The 22110-nt window shown below is 47.1% G+C and overlaps 1 protein-coding gene across 3 annotated transcripts in view; it reads right to left on the bottom strand.

Annotated features, from left to right (window-relative positions):
• The window catches only part of ipo7 (importin 7), a 111793-nt gene that overhangs the window by 56173 nt on the left and 33510 nt on the right, over window positions 1-22110 (bottom strand). For all 3 annotated transcript variants that reach the window (XM_072466515.1, XM_072466516.1, XM_072466517.1), the window contains exons 4-6: window positions 11556-11714; window positions 10905-11061; window positions 2054-2143 (exon numbers count right to left, since the gene is read on the bottom strand). In XM_072466515.1, coding sequence (XP_072322616.1) covers window positions 2054-2143; window positions 10905-11061; window positions 11556-11714 — 406 coding nt within the window. The remainder of the gene's footprint in view (window positions 1-2053; window positions 2144-10904; window positions 11062-11555; window positions 11715-22110) is intronic.

Raw genomic sequence — 22110 nt, 5'->3', positions numbered from 1 at the left:
ATCGGCAGGAATGCATACTTACAGCATTATGGCTTTACACAACTTCCATTATAAATGGAGAGAAGACATTCATGAAGAAATATTTTCCAAGAAATGCACAGAGACTAAACATACGGAGCTTTTAATTGGAATCTCATCCCAAGGAGTGGCAAATGGTTTGATTTGCATATGTTGACCTAGTCATCAACATGATGCAGTTATGTTGACACACCCACTTTGACAAAGAGTCATCGGACTCGAAACGTTAGCTCTTTTCTCTCCCGACAGATCCTGCCAGACCTGCTAAGATTTTCCAGCATTTTCTCTTCCACCCAGTCTCTTTAAAACCAATTATCATAGATTATCATAGAATTTACAGTGCAGGAGGAGGCCATTTGGCCCATCGAGTCTGCACCGGCTCTTGGAAAGAGCACCCTTCCCAAGGTCAGCACCCCCACCCTATCCCCATAACCCAGTAACCCCACCCAACACTAAGGGCAATTTTGGACACTAAGGGCAATTTAGCATGGCCAATCCACCTAATTATGAAGAACAAACTCATTACAAATAAACCAACTAATTTTCAGTGCACGGCAGAGGTAAGCAAATGCAGGTTAGGCACGCTCGGAGGTAAAATACAGCACTTAAAAACTGTTGAAGTAAACTGTTGAACATAAAAGAGATATGAATGCGCAGAAAAGGAAAAAAGTTTAAAATATTTAACGTTGCATATTTTATGAGTAAGACTAAGTAAAAAGGCTGGTTTAGAAACGGTGACATTGCAGAAACTGAACCGTTCTTTAAAATATAAATTTATAGAGTACCCAATTATTTTTTTTCCAATTTAGTGTGGCCAATCCATCTAACATGCACATCTTTGGGTTGTGGGGGTGAAACCCACGCAGACATGGGGAGAATGTGCAAACTCCACACGGACAATGACCCAGGGCCGGGACTCGAACCCGGGTCCTCAGCACTGCAGTCCCAGTGATAACCACTGTGCCACATGCCACCCCTGAAACTCAACAGTTGATGCTATTTATCTGGGAAGAAAATATATACCAGATGTTATTTTTCTGGCAGTATTTCAAATAGGATTTTTGAAGAATTGCAACATCACCTCCCAGAACATCAAAATCCAACTTCCATATATTAAAACAATCATTCAATCACAATGCTTAAAACACAGCATGTCCATGCTGGCCCCTTGCAAGAGTAACAGTTATTCCCACTCCCGTGTCTTTTGCCCATAGTCCTCTAAATTCCCTCTTCATAGGCCTATCCAATTCCTTTTCGAAAGCAACAATTGAATCTATCTCCAGGACGCTCTCAAAGGTAGTGCATTTCAGATCATAACCACTCACTATGCAAAAGTTCATCTTCATTCATCCAAATGTTCATCCATTGGTTTTCTTTTGCCAACCACCTTAAATTGGGTTCTTTGCTTCTCAACCCATCAGTTTCTCTCCAGCTGCTGTCTAGATCTGTGATGATTTTGAACACCTCAAATCAAATCTCCTCTCAACCTTATCTCCTCCAAGGAGAAGAGCACCTGCCTCTCCAATTTATCTACTTCACAGAAGTGATTCCAAGAAACTGCCAAGTTTCTTTAAAACCCAACTCTCCAAAGGAAAGCAGAAATACACCACATTTTTAAAACTGTATTTATCTTTACTCATGTTCCACTTTATTTGGTTTAGAGGATGATAATAATAATCTTTATTGTCACAAGTAGGCTCACACATTCACACTGCAATGAAGTTAATGTAAAAAGCCCATAGTCGCCACATTCTGGCACCTGTTCGGGTACACAGAGGGAGAATTCAGAATGTCCAGATTACCTAACAGCACGTCTTTCGGGACTTGTGGGAGGAAACCAGAGCATCCGGAGGAAACCATTGCAGATACGGGAGAACGCGCAGACTCCACACAGACAGCAACCCAAGCCTGGAATCGAACCTGGGACCCTGGCGTTGTGAAGCAACAGTGCTGACCACTGTGCTATATGCAAGTCTCCAACTTATATTTAATCAATCAACGTTAGAAAGAGGAGAGGCAAAAGAGAAAAACTTACAGGAGGAACATCCCTATCGACTACAGTTTTGAGTATTTCCATCCATTCCGTGAGGTTTTGCTGGCTTATCAACTCCAACGGTAGGGTATACTGCAGACAGAAAACAAAGAATTAAACAAAAAATACAAACTTCAGCCTGCATCAATAATTTCATTCAAAATAAAATCAGCCTTTATAAATTTAAAAATTAATAATCAATAATTCAGTAAATGATTTAATGCAATAATGAAGATTGATCAATTCTAATTATAGCAGTTACCATCAAGTATAACAACTGCAAACACTAATAAATGGGACAGAAACTTGACCGTGGTGTACTATAATGTATGGAGCCATGTTAATAGCAAACTCACATCTGAACAATGCACATCACAGAGGTACAATCAAGTGGACTGCCATTTCAAAACAGGTACTGAATGAAACAGTCACAAGTCAACCTGCAGAAGAATCTTTCTCGACAGCAGGGGAAGAAGCATGCCACCCTGAGACACAGAATGCTGCATTATATATGGGAGAAAATAACTGGCACAGTGAGATGGGAAAAGTGGGTTGAGACTATCATTGCTATTCAATAGAAATTACTGACAAGCCACAAGCTCAGCTATCACAATCCATTTTATTACAAAATACACACAATAGAGATACATTCAGTGAGACATACCAGACACAGCCCTATTCTCTGCAGAGAACACATCTGGGATGTTGCTTCCCTTTCACATGACCTGCCCTGTTGAAAATGCTAGTTATTAGTTGGGTTTGCCTATTCTCCCTCTTTTTTCTTCTCCTCCTCCTCCTTCCTTTCTCCCCCCCCCCCCCCCAAACCAATGAACCGGAACCAATGAAGTTCATATTACAAATAATTTTGAAGCAAAGAGCAAGGCCATTTAATCTAACAGATCTTCGCTGTTGCTTATGCATCGCATGAGCCCCTCCAACCTTATATGTCCTTCCATTTCTTTCTCCATCAGGTACTTATTTAGCTTCCTCTTAAATCCATCTATGATTTCAAGCACATGATTGAAAAATCTCCAAGTTTTTCATCTTGCAATTTTATCAACAAATGAACATAGAACATTACAGCAGGCAGTACAGGCCCTTCGGCCCTCGATGTTGCGCCGACTTGTGAAACCAATCTAAAGCCCAACTACACTATTCCATTATCATCCATATGTTTATCCAATGACCATTTAAATGCCCTTAATATTGGTGAGTTCACTACTGTTGCAGGCAGGGCATTCCACGCCCTTACTACTCAGAGTAAAGAACCAACCTCTGTCCTATATCTATCTCCCCTCAATTTAAAGCTATGTCCCCTCGTGCTAGCCATCACCATCCGAGGAAAAAGGCTCACACTGTCCACCCTATCTTGTATGCCTCTATTAAGTCACCTCTTAACCATCTTCCTCTCACGAAAACAACCTCAAGTCCCTCAGCCTTTCCTCATAAGATCTTCCCTCTGCACCCTTTCTAATGCTTCCACATCCTTCCTATAAATCGGGAGGAAGGGGAAGATTCTGGTCAGGACATCTGCATCCATTAGCGGGATGCAAATCATTTTCATTCTGGCCTCTAGCAGGATTCACAATCAGCATGGTGGGCACTGGCGGAAGATCCCGTGGGAATTCCCACCAGCATGAAACCGATTTTTGGGACTCCTGCCGAAATCCCTCTCCCCCACCCTGCCCGCCATTGATCCCGCCGGCAGGGGCAAATTCCGCCCATTGTTTTGGTCAGTTTGGAAAATGAGTTTGAATGACTTTTCTTTCCAGGTTTAACAAAGGGATTTGTTAAAAACGGTAATCTGCCCTTTTCCATTTACAGAGCTGATGGGCCTACTGTCCAGTTGGACCAATTTCTTCTAGTTTATTTCATATTTTTGGCATTTTTAATTCAAAGTCCATTATGCTTCAGAATTACACCAAATATTATGATGTTTCTATTCATATTCATTTAATGTTTTTCAAGACACTGCCACACAGTGCTAAATGCTGATCTTTCTTATACCATTGGTGTTATTAATCAAATATTTTTAATCAAATCTGTTTAACTGGGATGTCTGGTTGCGGCGATGACCAGCTAAGTCGCACGTTTCGGCACCTCCCGTTTCAACTGACTTTTGGGCTCTTTTCGGGAGCCCCAATGGAAATTTTTTACGGCCAAACCCAGTGTGAGGCGACAAAGGAAGGAGTCCCCCCGGGTGTGGATGGAAAGAAGCGATAGTAGTGGCCAGATTGCGGAAGATCCTCTGGAGCAGCAGCAGAGAAGAGAAGGGAGAAGCAAGATGGCGGCTGAGGGAGCCCAGATGGTATGGGGCCCGGAACAGCAGGAGTTCCTCTGACGATGTGTGGAGGAGCTCAAGAAGGAGGTGCTGGCGATTGAGGGATTGAAGGAGACGCAAAAGACCCAGGCGATGGAGCTCCGTGGAGTGAAGGCAAAGGCAGCCGAGAATGAAGACGAGATACAGGGCTTGGTGGTGAAGACGGAGACGCACGAGGCACTACATAAAGAGGTGCATAGAAAGGCTGGAAGCCCTGGAAAATAGCTCGAGGAGGAAGAATCTAAGGATTTTGGGTCTTCCCGAAGGGACAGAGGGAGCTGATGTTGGGGCGTATGTGAGTACGATGCTCCATACTTTAATGGGAGCTGAGGCCCCGGCGGGCCCCCTGGAAGTGGAGAGAGCATACCGGGTCCTCGTGAGAAGACCAAAGGCAGGGGAAATGCCGCGAGCAATAGTGGTGAGGTTCCACCGCTACAAGGACAGGGAGATGGTCCTGAGATGGGCTAAGAACACACGGAGTAGCAGGTGGGAGAATGCGGTGATCCGCGTGCATCAAGATTGGAGTGTGGAGGTGGCGAGAAGGAGGGAGAGTTTCAATCGGGCCAAGGCGGTGCTCCACAGGAAGAAAGTAAAATTTGGAATGCTGCAGCCGGCAAGACGGTGGGTTACACACCAGGACAAACACCACTACTTCGAGACGGCAGAGGAGGCGTGGATATTTATTCAAGAAGAGAAGTTGGACTAGATTTGAGGAATTGATGTTTGGAAAGAAGTAGCGAAGTGGTGGCAAAGAAATGCAAAGGGGGGAGAGGGGGAGGGCTTATCTGTAAAAATGTTAGACGGGAGAATTCCCCCCCCCCCCCCCCCCCCCCCCCCCCCCCCGAGGGGGGGACATACGAAGAAATGTGGGTGCCGGTGGGGAAGGGGGAATGAGGGAACTGTGCCATTAGGGGCGGGGCTGAGAGGAAAGCGCGGGTATTTTCCCGCGCTATGGAAATTGCGGCGGGAAAAGTGGGCACAGGAAGGAAGGGGCCCTCACACGCAGGGAGGCCAAGGGTAAACGGGGGAAGCAGAGGTCAGCCAGAGTTTGCTGACTCCCGGAAGCAATATGGGGGGAGCAATCAAGCTAGAAGAGAATCTAGCGGGGGGGGGGGGGGGGGGGGGGGGGGGGGGGGGAAGAGAGATTAACTGGGTTGCTGCTGCTGAGGGTAAGGGGGAGCTGATACAGGATGGGATGGTCGGGACGGGAGGGGGCCGTCTGGGGGACAAACGGGTGCGTGGGACCCGGGTGAGGAGCTGGTTTAAAAAAAGGGGATGGCTAGTCGACTATGGGGGGGGGGGGGGGGGGGGGGGGGGTAAAGAGCCCCCCAACCCGGTTAATCACGCGGAATGTGAGAGGGCTGAATGGGCCGATTAAGAGGGCAAGGGTATTTGCGCACCTAAAGAGACTGAAGGCGGATGTGGTTATGCTTCAGGAGACGCACCTGAAATTGGCGGATCAGGTCAGATTAAGGAAAATATGGGTGGGACAGGTATTCCACTCAGGCTTAGATACGAAAAATAGAGGGGTGGCAATACTGGTGGGGAAACGGGTATCGTTTGAGGCTAAGACCATAGTGGGAGCAGGTACGTGATGGTGAGTGGCAGATTGCAAGGTGAGGCGGTGGTGCTGGTGAACGTATATGGCGTATGTTGGGGCGCATCCCGGACCTAGAGATGGGAAATTTGGTAATGGGGGGGGGGGGGGGGGGGGGGACTTCAACACTGTGCTGGGCCCAGGGCTGGCGGTCCAGATCTAGGACCGGGAGGAGGCCGGCAGCGGCCAAGGTGCTTAAGGGGTTTATGGAGCAGATGCCTGGAGATTTGCTAGACCGAGGAGTAGAGTTTTCCTTCTTCTCCCACGTCCATAAAGTATACTCCCGGATAGACTTTTTTGTCCTATGAAGGGCGCTGATTCCGAAAGTGGCAGGAACGGAATATTCGGCTATAGCCGTTTCAGATCACGCCCCACATTGGGTGGATCTGGATCTAGGAGAGAAGGAGCAGCGCCCACTTTGGAGATTAGACATGGGACTGTTGGCAGACAAGGGGGCATGTGGAAGGATATGGGGATGTATTGAAAGATACCTAGAGGTCAATGATGATGGAGCGGTCCAGGTGGGAGTAGTATGGGAGGCGCTGAAGGCGGTGGTTAGGGGGGAGCTGATTTCCATAAGAGCCCACAGGGAGAAACAAGAGGGTAAAGAAAGGGAGAGACTGATTGGGGAGATTCTGAAGGTGGATAGGCAATATGCGGAGGCCCCGGATGAAGGGCTATACGGGGAAAGACGGAGACTACAGACGGAGTTTGACCTGCTGACCACGGGTAAGGCGGAGACGCAGTGGAGGAAGGCACAGGGAATACAATACGAATATGGGAAAAAGGCGAGCCGATTGCTGGCCCAAAAACTTAGGAAGAGGGGGGCGGCGAGAGAGATCAGAGGAGTTAGGGACGGGGAGGGAAGGATGGAGCAGAGAGCGGGGAGGGTGAAAGGGGTGTTTAAGTCATTTTAGGAGAGGCTGTATAAGTCCCAACCCCCGGAGGGGAAAGAGGGAATGATACACTTCCTGGACCAGCTGGAGTTCCCGAGGATTGAGGAGCAGGAGGTGGCAGGTTTGGGAGCGCAGATTGAGGTGGAGGAGGTGATTAAAGGAATTGGGAACATGCAGGCAGGAAAGGCCCCAGGACCAGATGGGTTGCCGGTGGAATTTTACAGGAAATATGTGGACCTACTGGCCCCACTCCTGACGAGAACCTTCAATGAGGCTAAGGAAAGGGGGACACTACCCCCGACAATGTCGGAGGCAACGATATCGTTGATCATGAAACGAGACAAAGACCCGCTGCAGTACAGGTCATACGGCCTATTTCCCTCTTGAACGTAGATGCCAAGCTTTTGGCCAAGGTGATGGCGACGAGGATAGAGCACTGTGTCCCTGGGGTGGTGCATGATGATCAAACGGGGTTTGTTAAAGGGAGGCAATTGAATGCTAATATACGGAGGCTGTTGGGGGTGATGATGATGCCCCCACTGGAGGAGGCGGAGATAGTGGTGGCGATGGATGCAGAGAAAGCATTTGATAGAGTGGAGTGGGACTACCTGTGGGAGGTACTGAAGAGATTTGGATTTGGAGAGGGGTTCATCAGATGGGTTCAGCTCCTGTACGGGGCCCCGGTGGCAAGCGTGGTTACAAACAGGCAACGATCCGACTATTTCCGATTACATAGGGGCACAAGACAGGGGTGCCCCCTGTTCCCGTTACTGTTCGCGTTGGCAATCGAGCCATTGGCCATGGCGCTGAGGGGCTCTAAGAAGTGGAGGGGGGTGCTCAGAGGAGGAGAGGAACATCGGGTGTCATTATATGCGGATGATTTGCTGATATATGTGGCGGACCCAGTGGAGGGGATGCCAGGGATAATGCAGACACTCAGGGAGTTTGGAGAGTTTGCGGGATATAAATTGAATATGGGAAAGAATGAACTTTTTGTGATGCACCCCGGGGAACAGGGCAGGGGGAGTAGCAAGGGATTTTCGATATCTAGGGATCCAGGTGGCCAGGAACTGGGGAACCTTGCATAAACTTAACTTGACGCGACTGGTAGAGCAGATGGAGGAGGACTTTAAGAGGTGGGACATGGTGCCCCTGTCATTGGCGGGTAGAGTACAGGCGGTTAAAATGGTGGTCCTCCCGAGGTTTCTTTTCGTGTTTCAGTGCCTCCCCATACTGATTACAAAGGCCTTTTTCAAGAAAGTGGACAGGAGTATTATGAGCTTTGTGTGGGCTGGAAAGACCCCGAGGGTAAAGAGGGGGTTCCTGCAGCGCAGTAGGGACAGAGGGGGACTGGCACTGCCGAGTCCGAGTGACTATTATTGGGCCGCCAACGTGTCTATGATATGTAAGTGGATGAGGGAAGAAGAAGGGGCGGCGTGGAAAAGGCTGGAGACGGCGTCCTGTAAGGGAACAAGTTTAAAAGCACTGGCGACGGCGCCGTTACCGTTCCCCCCGAAAAAATACACCACAAACCCAGTGGTGGTGGCGACTTTGAAGATTTGGGGGCAGGGGAGATGACATAGGGGAGTGACGGGTGCCTTGGTGTTGTCCCCGATAAGGAACAATCACAGGTTCGTCCCGGGGAGGATAGATGGGGGTTTCCAATCTTGGCAGCGAGCAGGAATTGGGAAGTTGAAGGACTTGTTCTTGGACGGGACGTTCGCGAGTTTGGGAGCATTGGTAGAAAAATACGAATTGCCACCTGGGAATGCCTTCCAATATATGCAAGTGAGGGCATTTGCGAGGCAACAGGGGAGGGAATTTCCGCAGCTCCCGGCGCAAGGGATCCAGGACAGAGTGATTTCGGGGGCATGGGTCGGTGAAGGTAAAGTGTCCTATATATACAGGGAAATGAGAGACGAGGGGGAGACGATGGTAGAGGAGCTGAAGGGTAAATGGGAGGAGGAGCTGGGGGAAGAGATTGAGGAGGGGCTGTGGGCAGATGTCCCAAGAAGGGTAAATTCCTCGTCCTCGTGTGCCAGGCTTAGCCTGATCCAATTCAAGGTTCTACACAGGGCGCATATGACGGGAGCAAGGCTGAGTAGATTTTTGGGAGTGGAGGATAGGTGCGGGAGGTGCGCGGGAAGCCCGGCGAACCACACCCACATGTTTTGGTCATGTCCGGTCTTGCATGGGTTCTCGGTGGGTGTGGCAAGAGTGATCTCAAAGGTGGTGGGGGTCCGGGTCGAACCGAGCTGGGGGTTGGCTATATTTGGGGTTGCAGAAGAGCCGGGAGTGCAGGAGGCGAGAGAGGCCAATGTTTTGGCCTTTGCGTCCCTAGCAGCCCGGCGAAGGATTCTACTTATGTGGAAAGAAGCCAAACCCCCAGGAGTGGAGGCCTGGATAAACGACATGGCAGGGTTTATAAAATTGGAGCGAATAAAATACGCACTAAGAGGTGCGGCTCAAGGGTTCACCAGGCGGTGGCAACCGTTCCTTGACTATCTCGCAGAGCGATAAGGGAAAACAGGAAAGACAGCAGCAGCAACCGGGGGGGGGGGGGGTATTCAGTGTTTGGGTTTTTTGTTCTTTTCTTTCTTTCCATGCTAGTTGTTTATATTTATTTTTTCAGTATTATTATTTCTCTTTTCTTGTTCTTTTTCTGCACTTGTTGTTAGTTTAATATATTGTTTAAATAACGGTCAATGTACATTTTGTTACAAAGTTGTAAAAATGGAAAATTCTCTTTGATTGAAAAACTTTAATAAAATATATAATTTTTTTTTTAAAATTCTGTTTAACTGGGCTAACATGTTTAAGGGTGCTCAACTGAATCAGGAATAAACTAAAGTGACATATGATTTAGAATATACAAATTTGGAGTAAAATAATAACTAACTCTTTCTTCACCAATGTAAGTTTACAAAACAGTATCTGTGAATCCTGTTTTGCAACAAGATATTCTGAACCAGTGAATGATTTGTTCCAGCAGCTGTAACATCATCTCTCCATTTTTATGAACCAACTTGAGTTCCTACTTAATTGGTCCACAAAGAAGGACTCTCTCAGGATTACTCTATACTCATGAGAGGTTTTGTCCAGCAATAACTCAGGAACATATAAAGAACATGTAGGCGTGGTATTGGGGAGAATTATTTCCCCAACGTCCTTTTTGTTCACAGCCTGTCACCTGGGCCATGTGCTTTAAAAAAATACAAATACCAAAATGCAAGGAGGAAAAAACATTGCAAAATACATCATTAGTGACACCAACACGTGCTTAACATGTGTATTTGCATTCACACATAACAATCTGGTTATGAAAATATGCATAGGTTACATTAAGACTAACAAGGAGACCACATGGCATCTATCGAATTGTCTTCTGTATGGCAGGGTTTCTAGAAGAATCATGCATTAGACTTGCAGAACAAGGATGCAGGGATACAAGTGTCATGGCCGCAAGCAGTTGTATCCACCAGAAAGGAACAGCAAGATCATTGGACTTGATACTTGCCTTCAGAATCTCTGCTGGATGAATTTGTACTTCATTGACAACTAGCAGATGAGACATGGAAAGCTGGCCTCCATGTAAACTCAACATAGAACATACAGTGCAGAAGGAGGCCATTCGGCCCATCGAGTCTGGACCGACCCACCCTATCCCCGTAACCCAATAAGCCCTCCTAAACTTTTTGGTCACTAAGGGCAATTTATCATGGCCAATCCATCTAACCTGCAAGTTAGAAGAGGAAACTGGAGCACCCGGAGGAAACCCACGCAGGCACGGGGAGAACATGCAGACTCCGCACAGACAGTGACCCAACGGCGAATCGAACCTGGGACCCTGGCGCTGTGACGCCACAGTGCTAGCCACTTGTGCTACCGTGCTGCCCAGAGGTTGACTGCTTGCTATCAGGTAATTTTAAAGCTACTCAAGCTCAAGGGTGGCACAGTCATGTTCAAAGACAGTCTTAGTGGCTAGGGGACCAGTGCATACAGTTTTGGGGTAGAGAAAACATTCATTTTGCATTACAATACCTGAACAAGTGCATAGAAAATTTTGAAGATCTGTTTTTGGATTAGGACAGAATGATCTGAAGGATCAGAGAGAAGTTGAACAAAACGATCTTTCATCATCGGCAAAAAATGCTGCATAGCTGCCACCAATGGGCTCCGTTCTTCTGGTTTCTTGTATCTGTGTATTAAAAAAAAATGTAAACTACTGGTCAAAACAAAAATGATCCTACATATGAATTACACAATCTTTCATTATAGCATGTATTAGACACATTCATATCAGCTTCCCTGCTCAGATTGTTTCCTGGACCAGTATGAAGTTGCAGTCCCGATAGAATTGACCAAACCACTTCACAATGCTGGATATCAGTGGACAGTTATTGACAAGTTTGAAGACTTAATTTAAAAAAATGTTCTTTTACATTCAATACTAATACATACATTCCTTCCCTTGCAAATCTTTACATTGACAGGAATAATTATTATCCTGGATCAAAATGCCATTCTCAAAAGTTGTGTGGGGAAAAGGAGGGAGGTGTTGGTGAAGGTAAAGGAGTCATAAGTACATCTCAAGCACGTAGATTGGAAATAAAGTATGATTTGGCTTCGTAGTCTGAAATGCCCAAAAGGCAGATCGGAAACTATTCAACACCAAAAATATGAAGAGCTTACTCGTAGTTCTTCACCAACTGATAGAGGCAGAGGAGGATTCCAAGCCAATATGCACTGTTGTCAGTCTGCAGGTAGAATCCAATTTTATCGACCACTGCTGGCCACCTGCCAGGATAGTCATGCTTGATTATTTGGTGAATGCAAGTAGTAAGCTGCACCCTGAAAGAAAACAATAGTATTAATTCAAGGTATTGAGTACCAGCTACTTGCAAAAACAAATCCCATCACAGTTCACTAAATGAACATGCAACAAATCAGAGTTGCTACTGAACAGATACCTAAACCGTAAGTCACGTTCAAGTAATAAACTCAGTACACCATAATGCCAAGCCTGAATACCTTTGCTACGGCATTTGATAAATCTACATTTAGCTGGTGGACAACATAGCACTTTATGTGCACCTTTCTCCTTCCTTTGTTCCTCTTAGAATTGTATTCATTAAATTGCACACTTCGCATATGGCCTTTATCGCTTCTGCCCCTTCTGGTACGTTTCGTTCACAATGACCTGATTCAAAGAGGCACGGCACATGCTACTACTTAGCTGACTGTTCTATCAATGCACATTTTAGAAATGTATGCTTTCAAACCTGTGGGCACTACCATTCAAGGTGGCAAGGGTGCGGTTTTGGTACCTGGGGATGCGGGTAACAACGAGTGGGGGAACTTGATGGGTTAGTGGAAGAGGTCAAGAGGGATAAAAGGTGGGATATGCTGCACTTGACGTTGGCAGGAAGGATGCAGGTGGTGAAGATGATTGTGCTGCCAAGGTTTCTGTTTTCCCTAAAGCTTTTTTCTGGAAGGTGGAGGTGCTGATCTCTGCATTTGTGTGGGCGTGGAAGGTACTGAGGGTGAAGAGGTCTCGGCTACAAAGGCAGAGGGGGATTGACGCGCCCGAATCTGATGCACTTCTATTCGGCAGCAAATGTGGAGTAGGTACAGCTTTGGGGGTTAGAGAAGCCAAAGGGAAGTGAGTTTAGATACTGGCAGGTGCGGGACCTGCCACGAAATGAGCTACCCATGTTCTTCCAACTACTGGAGCACATGCTACTAGAGAAAACGCTGCGTCCCAGAAGAGATGAGGGAGGGCAGGATCAGGGACGTATATGGGTAGTTGCAAGAGCAGGGCAAGGCATTAGTGGAAAATATTAGGATGGGGACTCTGAGGTGGGCAATGCGGCGAGTGAACTCAACTTCCCCATGCCAAAATGAGCTTGAGTCCGTTTAAAGTGGTGCACAGGGTCCACCTGACTCGGGCTCAGATGAGTGGGTTCTTTCATGGGGTAACAGATGGATGCGAGAAGTGTGGGCGGGGCCCGGTGAATCACGTCACATGTTTTGGGGGTACGAGAGGTTAAAGAGCTACTGGAAGTCGATGTTTGGGACCCTATCAAGGACAGTGGGGGACGAGGTGAAGCTGGACGCCATGGTGGCAATCTTTGTGATTTCAGAGGGAGAGGGGGGGGGGGGGTGGGGGGGGCATTGTCACGGCCTTTGCCCCTGATTGTTGAGCGCCAGATTCTTTTGAATTGGAGGTCAGAAATGGCTTGGTTGGGGGACCTGTACGAGTTTCTCCAGTTGGAGAAGATTAAATTTGTCATAAGGTCAGAAGAGGGGCAGCACGTTGGTGCAGTGGTTAGCACGGCTGCCTCACGGCGCCGAGGTTCGGTCCTGGCTCTGGGACACTGCCCATGTGAAGTTTGCACATTCTCCCAGTGTTTGCGTGGGTTTCGCCTCCACAACCCAAAGACGTGCAGGATAGGTGGATTGGCCACACAAAATTGCCCCATAATTTGAAAAGATGAATTGGGCACTCTTATTTTTTTTAAATGGTTAGAAGAGAGCTTTGAGGTACAGTGGTGGCTGTTCATGACAATATTTGAGGAGCTGTTCATCACTGGTGGTGGGAGGGGTGGGGGGGGGGGGTGAAGAGAGAGAGAAAGAACAGGACTTTGCTTTGTAGCTATTCGGTATGTTTGGAATAAAATATCTTTTTAAATAAAGAAATGCATGCTTTCATCCAGTAGGGGTTACTGCAACTGAAGTGATTCAACCCTCGCCTTGTCCAGGGTCTGAGTAAAGGTAAAGTCCCCAGAGTCCCAGATGACCATAGGCTGATTTCTCCTTAGAGGGAGAGAACTGATGGGTGGTGATTTAACTTCAGGATCACCACACTCCAGGCGAGGGGCAAGGTTGAGAAGACAGGGCCTTCATGATTAACCTCAGATGGTATGGGAATTGAACCTGCACTTCTGCCGATGACTATGCATCACAAACCAGCTGTCTAGCCAAGTGAGCTCAACTGGCCGGAGGGTCACAGAGTACAACTTAAACAATAACTTTAATTTCTACAGCTTTTTACTAACTTTGCAAAGATCAGCTAATATATCACAGACCAAGCACCAAACCGCCTTGCCTGTAAAGCTCAGCCAAATCGCTAGGCAGATTTACTTCCTTCAATTGACAGAGGATCAACTTAATACATCCAACAGATTATTAACCAACAGGGGAAAATACCGTATCACCACATTGCTGTTTAGAAGACCCACATCCAGGAAGCATCAAGACAGCAAGAGCAGTAAAATACAACACAAAGCAGCTACAAATATTTGAACAATAAGCCAGAAAGGAGTTCTCTATCAGCTTGAGAAAGAAAACAACAAGTTATGTAATAGATAATTGGTGTGAACTTCACTGCCAGCAGTCAGTATGTGACTGTCCACATAGAACAGAGACCCACTTTTGATTATCTGAATCATTGAGCAATTTAACGGCTGCGAACGAAAATGGACCGAAATGTCACATGGTTGTGCAGTAGGATCTTGAAAGCAGAGGACAGCAGTGATTCAAAGTAGAGAGAACAACCCAGTACTCCTGGCCACGATCACCATCCAGCGACTTCAAGAGCATGTATGTAAACAAAGTGGGATCCAGCTTGGCCCCATACCAAATAAAATACCTCAACTTCACTTGTTACCAACACATACTATACAAGCTCACATTACTTGCATAAGGTACTCGTGGAAGTGGATAATATGCAAAGCCCTGCTTCAGCATCACTGATCCTCTCCAAAGGGGGAAACTAAACGACAGCTGTGGGTAAATGTTATTACAATTAGAGCAACGACTTCCGGTGGCATTATGTTGGGAGAAGAGGGATACGAGAAGGCTCCCCACTAGTCTCTTGTCCTTTTCATTCATTTTGCTTAGTTTAAGGGGATCTTTTTCATTAAAAACCCCCACCTGTTCAATGGAATGAGGTGGTACAACGGTTAGCACTACTGCTTCAGCACCAGGGACCCAGGTTTAATTCTGGCCTTGGGTGATTGTCTGTGTGAGTTTGTGTTCTCTTCCCGTGTGTGCATGAGTTTCCTCCGGGCACTCCGGTTTCCTCCCACAATCCAAAGATGTGTGGGTTAGGTGGATTGACCATGCTAAATTGCTCCTAAAGTGTCCATGGATGTGTAGATTAGGTTAAGGAGCTATTGGATAGGGTGTTCTTTCAGAAGGTCGGTGCAGGTTCGATGGCCGAATGGCCTCCTTCTGCAGTGCAAGGTTTCTATGAATAACGTACCTACATAGGTGAAATTCCTAGAAAATCCAGGGAGGAAAAGCCTGAAAGTAAACGTTTGTCTCTACTCGCAAGCGGAGTAATTGGCAGAGGCAACCTGTGTTACTCCGGCCACTGCACTAACGGCCAAGAGGCACCGTGGCAGCAGAATTTGATTGACAAACACTGGTGGTTTGCGTTGGCGCACCTCCATAAATCGATGGAAGAGGCCTTGGCTCCCATTTGTTTGGCGTTGGAGAGGACTAACAAAACGGTAAAAGCACATGGTGACATGATACATGAGGTCATGAGTAAGGTTTCAAAGTTGCAGGAGTGTACCGGCAGGCAGGAAAGTGGTTTAAAGTGTGTCTTCTTCAATGCCAGGAGCATCGGGAATAAGATGGGTGAACTTGCGGCATGGGTTGGTACCTGGGACTTCGATGTTGTGGCCATTTCGGAGACATGGATAGAGCAGGGACAGGAATGGTTGTTGCAGGTGCCGGGGTGTACATATTTCAGTAAGCGCAGGGAAGGTGGTAAAAGAGGGGGAGGGGTGGCATTGTTAGTCAAGGACAGTATTACGGTGGCAGAAAGGACTTGTCTACTGAGGTAGTATGGGTTGAGGTTAGAAACAGGAAAGGAGAGGTCACCTTGTTAGGGGTTTTCTATAGGCCTCCAAAAAGTTCCAGAGATGTAGAGGAAAGGATTGCAAAGATGATTCTGGATAGGAGCGAAAGCAACAGGCTAGTTGTTACGGGGAACTTTAACTTTCCAAATATTGACTGGAAACGTTATAGTTAGAGTACTTTAGATGGGTCCGTTTTTGTCCAATGTGTGCAGGAGAGTTTCCTGACACAGTATGTAGATAGGCCAACGAGAGGCGAGGCAATATTGGATTTGGTATTGGGTAATGAACCAGGACAGGTGTTAGATTTGGAGGTAGGGGAGCACTTTGGTGATAGTGACCACAATTTTGATTACGTTTACTTTAGTGATGGAACAGGATAGGTATATACCACAGGGCAAGAGTTATATCTGGGGGAAAGACAATTATGATGCGATGAGGCAAGACTTAGGATGCATCGGATGGAGAGGAAAACTGCAGGGGATGGGCACAATGGAAATGTGGAGCTTGTTCAAGGAACAGCTACTGCGTGTCCTTGATAAGTATGTACCTGTCAGGCAGGGAGTAAGTGGTCCAGCAAGGGAACCGCGGTTTACTAAAGCAGTCAAAACACTTGTCAAGAGGAAGAAGGAGGCTTATGTAAAGATGAGACATGAAGGTTCAGTTAGGGCGCTCGAGAGTTACAAGTTAGCTAGGAAGGACCTAAAGAGAGAGCTAAGAAGAGCCAGGAGGGGACATGAGAAGTCTTTGGCAGGTAGGATCAAGGAAAACCCTAAAGCTTTCTATAGATATGTCAGGAATAAAAGAATGACTGGGGTAAGAGTAGGGCCAGTCAAGGACAGTAGTGGGAAGTTGTGCTTGGAGTCCGAGGAGATAGGAGAGGTGCTAAATGAATATTTTTTGTCAGTATTCACACAGGAAAAAGACAATGTTGTCGAGGAGAATACGGAGATACAGACTACTAGACTAGAAGGGCTTGAGGTTCATAAGGAGGTGTTAGCAATTCTGGAAAGTGTGAAAATAGGTAAGTCCACTGGGCCAGATGGGATTCATCCTAGGATTCTCTGGGAAGCTAGGGAGGAGATTGCTGAGCCTTTGATCTTTAAGTCATCTTTGTCTACAGGAATAGTGCTAGAAGACTGGAGGATAGCAAATGTTGTCCCCTTGTTCAAGAAGGGGAGTAGAGACAACCCCGGTAACTATAGACCAGTGAGCTTTACTTCTGTTGTGGGCAAATTCTTGGAAAGGTTTCTGGAAAGGAATAATTTGATTAGAGACAAGTCAACACGGTTTTGTGAAGGGTAGGTCATGCCTCACAAACCTTATTGAGTTCTTTGAGAAGGTGACCAAACAGGTGGATGAGGGTAAAGCAGTTGATGTGGTGTATATGGATTTCAGTAAAGCGTTTGATAAGGTTCCCCACGGTAGGCTACTGCAGAAAATACAGAGGCATGGGATTCAGGGTCATTTAGCAGTTTGGATCAGAAATTGGCTAGCTGGAAGAAGACAAAGGGTGGTGGTTGATGGGAAATGTTCAGCCTGGAGTCCAGTTACTAGTGGTGTACCACAAGGATCTGTTTTGGGGCCACTGCTGTTTGTCATTTTTATAAATGACCTGGAGGAGGGCGTAGAAGGATGGCTGAGTAAATTTGCAGATGACACTAAAGTCGGTGGAGTTGTGGACAGTGCAGAAGGATGTTACAAGTTACAGAGGGACATAGATAAGCTGCAGCGCTGGGCTGAGAGGTGGCAAATGGAGTTTAATGCAGAAAAGTGTGAGGTGATTCATTTTGGAAGGAATAACAGGAAGACTGAGTACTGGGCTAATGGTAAGATTCTTGGCAGTGTGGATGAGCAGAGAGATCTCAGTGTCCATGTATATAGATCCCTGAAAGTTGCCAGTCAGGTTGAGAGGGTTGTTAAGAAGGAGTACAGTGTGTTAGCTTTTATTGGTAGAGGGATTGAGTTTCGGAGCCATGAGGTCATGTTGCAGCTGTACAAAACTCTGGTGCGGCCGCATTTGGAGTATTGCGTGCAATTCTGGTTGCCGCATTATAGGAAGGATATGGAAGCATTGGAAAGGGTGCAGAGGAGATTTACCAGAATGTTGCCTGGTATGGAGGGAAGATCTTATGAGGAAAGGAAGAGGGACTTGAGGTTGTTTTCGTTAGAGAGAAGGTTAAGAGGTGACTTAATTGAGGCATACAAGATGATCAGAGGATTGGATAGGGTGGACAGTGAGAGCCTTTTTCCTCGGATAGTGATGTCTAGCACGTGGGGACATAGCTTTAAATTGAGGGGAGATAGATATAAGACAGATGTCAGAGGTAGATTCTTTACTCAGAGAGTATTAAGGGTGTGGAATGCCCTGCTTGCAACAGTAGTGGACTCGCCAACACTAAGGGCATTCAAATGGTCATTGGATAGACATATGGACGATCAGGGAATAGTGTAGATGGACTTTAGAGTGGTTTCACAGGTCGGCGCAACATCGAGGGCCGAAGGGCCTGTACTGCGCTGTAATGTTCTATGTTCTAAAGCATGGTGATCAGATTGCCTCCCTGAAAGCAGAGATGTCTCGGATGTCTGATGCGGAAAAAGCACTGATGGCCAAAGTGAATGATTTGGTGAATTGTTCCAGGAGGCAAAATATCCGAATTGTGGGATTGCCAGAGGGGATGGACGGTCCAACTCCCAGAGTATTTTGCAGAGATATTTGGGAAGTTGGTGGGAGAGGGTGGACCAAGCCCACACATCAGAAGCCCTGTCCCAATGAACTACCACGAGCAGTAATCGTGAAGTTTCACAGCTTCCAAGAAAAAAACAGCGGATCCAGAGATGGGCAAAGGCGCATTGCGACCACGAATGGGAAGTCCACGCCATCAAGTTTTATCAGGATGTGGGAGCAGCGCTGGCAAATAAGCAGGTGGCGTTCAACAAGGTTAAAGAGTTTACAGCATGGAAACAGATCCTTTGGCCCAGCTTGTCCATGCCGCCCAGTTTCTATCACTAAGCTAGTCCCACTTGCTTGCATTTGGCCCATATCCCTCTGTACCCACCCTGCCCATGTAACTGTCTAACTGTTTTTTAAAGGAAAAGATTGTACCCTCCCCTACCACTGCCTCTGGCAGCTCATTCCAGATGCTCACCACCCTCTGTATAAAAGCAGAGTCTGGGTTGGAGTGGTGTACCCAGCGCAGGGTAATTTGCTGATGGTGACTGCAAATTTTTTTTTTTTTTTTTTTAAATCTTGCTAGTGGGTTTGGTGGTCATCTTGGGTGGGCCTGCCTGCTGTACTTTCTATGTAACTGTCGGATAATTGCTCTTGGTGGAAATGGCTGACACCAGGTCGAGGGAGGCTAGGAGGCCCCCAATTTCTTTGGTCACCTGGAATCTCAGGGGGTTGAATGGCCCAATGAAAAAGGTCGAGGGCATTTGCTCACCTTAAAAACTTTAATGCCAATGTGGTGTCTCTGCAAGAGACTCATTTGTGGGTCAGAGACCAGACAGGGTTGCCGAAGGGATGGATGGGACAAGGTCTTCATTCGGGTTTTGATGGTAGGGGTGCGGCAATTTTAATCAATAAAAGGATTCAGTTTTCTGCGGCTACGACCTGAGCTGACCCCAACGGTAAACGTTTTATTGTCTGTGTTCCAAACTGGGGCAGTACGGGTTTTACATCCCCGATTTGGATTCGCATCAGATTATTTTGGGGAGATGGCTTAATCTGTGTTCTGGACTCCTGGATGGATCGGTCCAGGCCCTGACTCCATCAAGGGTGGCCAAAACATTGGTGGTTTTGATGGAATAGATGGGTGCCGTTTTTGCACCTGGGGATAAAGGTATTTCCTTTTCCTCCCATGTCCACCAGCTATACTCGCATATTGACTTTTTTGGGCTGAACAGGTCTCTCCTGTCTTTGGTGGTTACTTGGCGATTGTGATTTCAGACCATGCCCCACATTTTGTTGATTTGGCACTAAGAATCACACTCCTCCCAGCACCCGTCATGGAGATAGGATACAGCATTCTTTGTGAACAAGAGATTTTGTGAATGCACGTCAACCACCATTGGGAATATCACTTTCCATGTTGTGGGGAACCATTATTAAGTAGTCATTGGGGGGGGGGGGGGGGGGGGGGGGAAGGAGGAGGAGGAGGAGGAGGAGGAGGAGGAAGAGAGAGAGAGAGAGAGAGAGAGAGAGAGAGAGAGAGAGAGAGAGAGAGAGAGAGAGAGAGAGAGAGAGAGAGAGAGAGAGAGAGAGAGAGAGAGAGAGAGAGAGAGAGAGAGAGAGAGAGCGAGAGATCATTCTCTACAAAGTGCACACGGGAAAGACAGCGAGGGCGGAGCAGCAAAGGCCGGTGGACTCTTCCCTGGAGGTGGATCATCGGTACTCACTTGTCCCAACCAGAGTTGCTGGCAAGTAGGAAAAAACTGCACACAATTTGAATTATCAAAGGATAAGGCAGTGAGCCAGCTGCGACATTTGAAGGGTGTATTTTATGAACATGGGGAGAAGGCCAGTCGCCTTTTAGCTCACCAGCTGAGGCCTCAGGCGGCTTCCCAGGAGATTGTGCGGATTCAGTGCCGACTCAGGTCAATGTGCCTTCTGAAATATTTTAATCGAGATCTCTATAGATCGGAGCCCCCATCGGAGAGTTCGGCCATGATGGATTTTTTGGATGGGTGATCCATCCCAGTGGAGGAGAGGGAGAGGCAGGAAGAGGCATTGTGCCCTGAGGAAATCGGGAAATGTATTGGGTTGATGCAGATGAGTAAAGCTCCTGGCTCTGATGGCTTCTCCACTGAATATTAGTAGTTCGCGGAACAACTGGCCCCTTTAATTTTTGATATGACCAACGACTCGTTGTCTTGGGGTTCGGTGTCCATTATGCTTGCGCAAGCCTCGATTTCCCTGCTCCTTAAAAAATATAAGGACCCTACAGAATGTGGGTAGCAATCTATTTCACTTTTAATGCAGATATTGAGGGGTTATTTTTTTTTTAAATTTAGAGTACCCAATTATATTTTTTCCAATTAAGGGGCAATTTAGCATGGCCAATCCACCTAACCTGCACATCTTTGGGTTGTGGGGGTGAAACCCATGCAGACACGGGGAGAATGTGCAAACTCTACACGGACAGTGACCCAGACCAGGATTCGAACCAGGGTCCTCAGTGCCGTAGTCCCAGTGCTTACCACTGCACCACGTGCCACCCCAAAATGCAGATATTAAGTTACTTGCAAAAGTGCTAGCACTACATTGGAACCGTGCCTCTAAAGAGATGATCTCGGAAGACCAAACAGGCCTCGTCAAGGGTGGGCAATTGTCAGCCAATATACGTCATCTATTAAATGTTGTCCTTTCCGCCTCTTTGGTGCCTGAACTGGAGTTGATTTTATCCTCGATGCTGAAAAGTGGAGTGGGGATATCGGAGATTCTTGAGGTTGGATTTGGACAAAACTTTATATCCTGGATTTGTTTATTGTCGTGTTTGCACAAATGCAAAGAATTTGGTCTACTTTCCACTGAACAGGAGCACGCGTCAGGGATGTCCATCGTCTCTGCTCCTGTTTGCTCTGGCAATATAATTGCTTGCAATAGCACTTAGATCTTCAGTAAGCGACAGGGGATAAATCGTGCAGGGGTGGAGCATAGGGTGTCCTTGAACGCAGGTGATCGGCTTCCTTTTATTACAGACCTAGTTTCCTCTATTCAGTTCCCCTGCTTGGGAGCTTTGGCTCTTTCTCTGGCTAGAAGTTGAATCTGGATAAGAGTGAATACTTCCCGGTTAAACCCCCAGGGAGGTGAGCCCATTTGAAGATGTTACCTTTTCACCTGGCCAGATCGAACTTTCATTATCTGGGAATCCGGGTGGCCAGTGATTGGGCCTGGTTTCATAAATTATACTAATCTGGTTAATGGGGTCAAATCTGACTTACAGAAGTGGGATAACCTCCCCCTGTTCTTGGCGGGCAGGATCCGGACGATTAAGATGAATGTGCACCCTAGGGCAGCACGGTGGCGCAGTGGTTAGCAATGCTGCCTCACGGCGCCGAGGACCCGGGTTCGATCCCAGCTCTGGGTCACTATCATACATAGAACATACAGTGCAGAAGGGGGCCATTCGGCCCATCGGGTCTGCACCGACCCACTTAAGCCCTCACTTCCACCCTATTCCCATAACCCCAGCTAACCTTTTTTGACATCTGAGGGCAATTTTAGCATGCCTACTCCACCTAACCTGCACGTCTTTGGACTGTGAGGGGAAACTGGAGCACCCGAAGGAAACCCACGCAGACACAGGGAGAACGTGCAAACTCCACAGACAGCAACCCAGCGGGGAATTGAACCTGGGACCATGGCGCTGTTAAGCCAC

Source organism: Scyliorhinus torazame, chromosome 10, assembly GCF_047496885.1.
Source record: "Scyliorhinus torazame isolate Kashiwa2021f chromosome 10, sScyTor2.1, whole genome shotgun sequence".
Taxonomy (NCBI): domain Eukaryota; kingdom Metazoa; phylum Chordata; class Chondrichthyes; order Carcharhiniformes; family Scyliorhinidae; genus Scyliorhinus; species Scyliorhinus torazame.
This window is presented reverse-complemented; position numbering and strand designations above follow the sequence as displayed.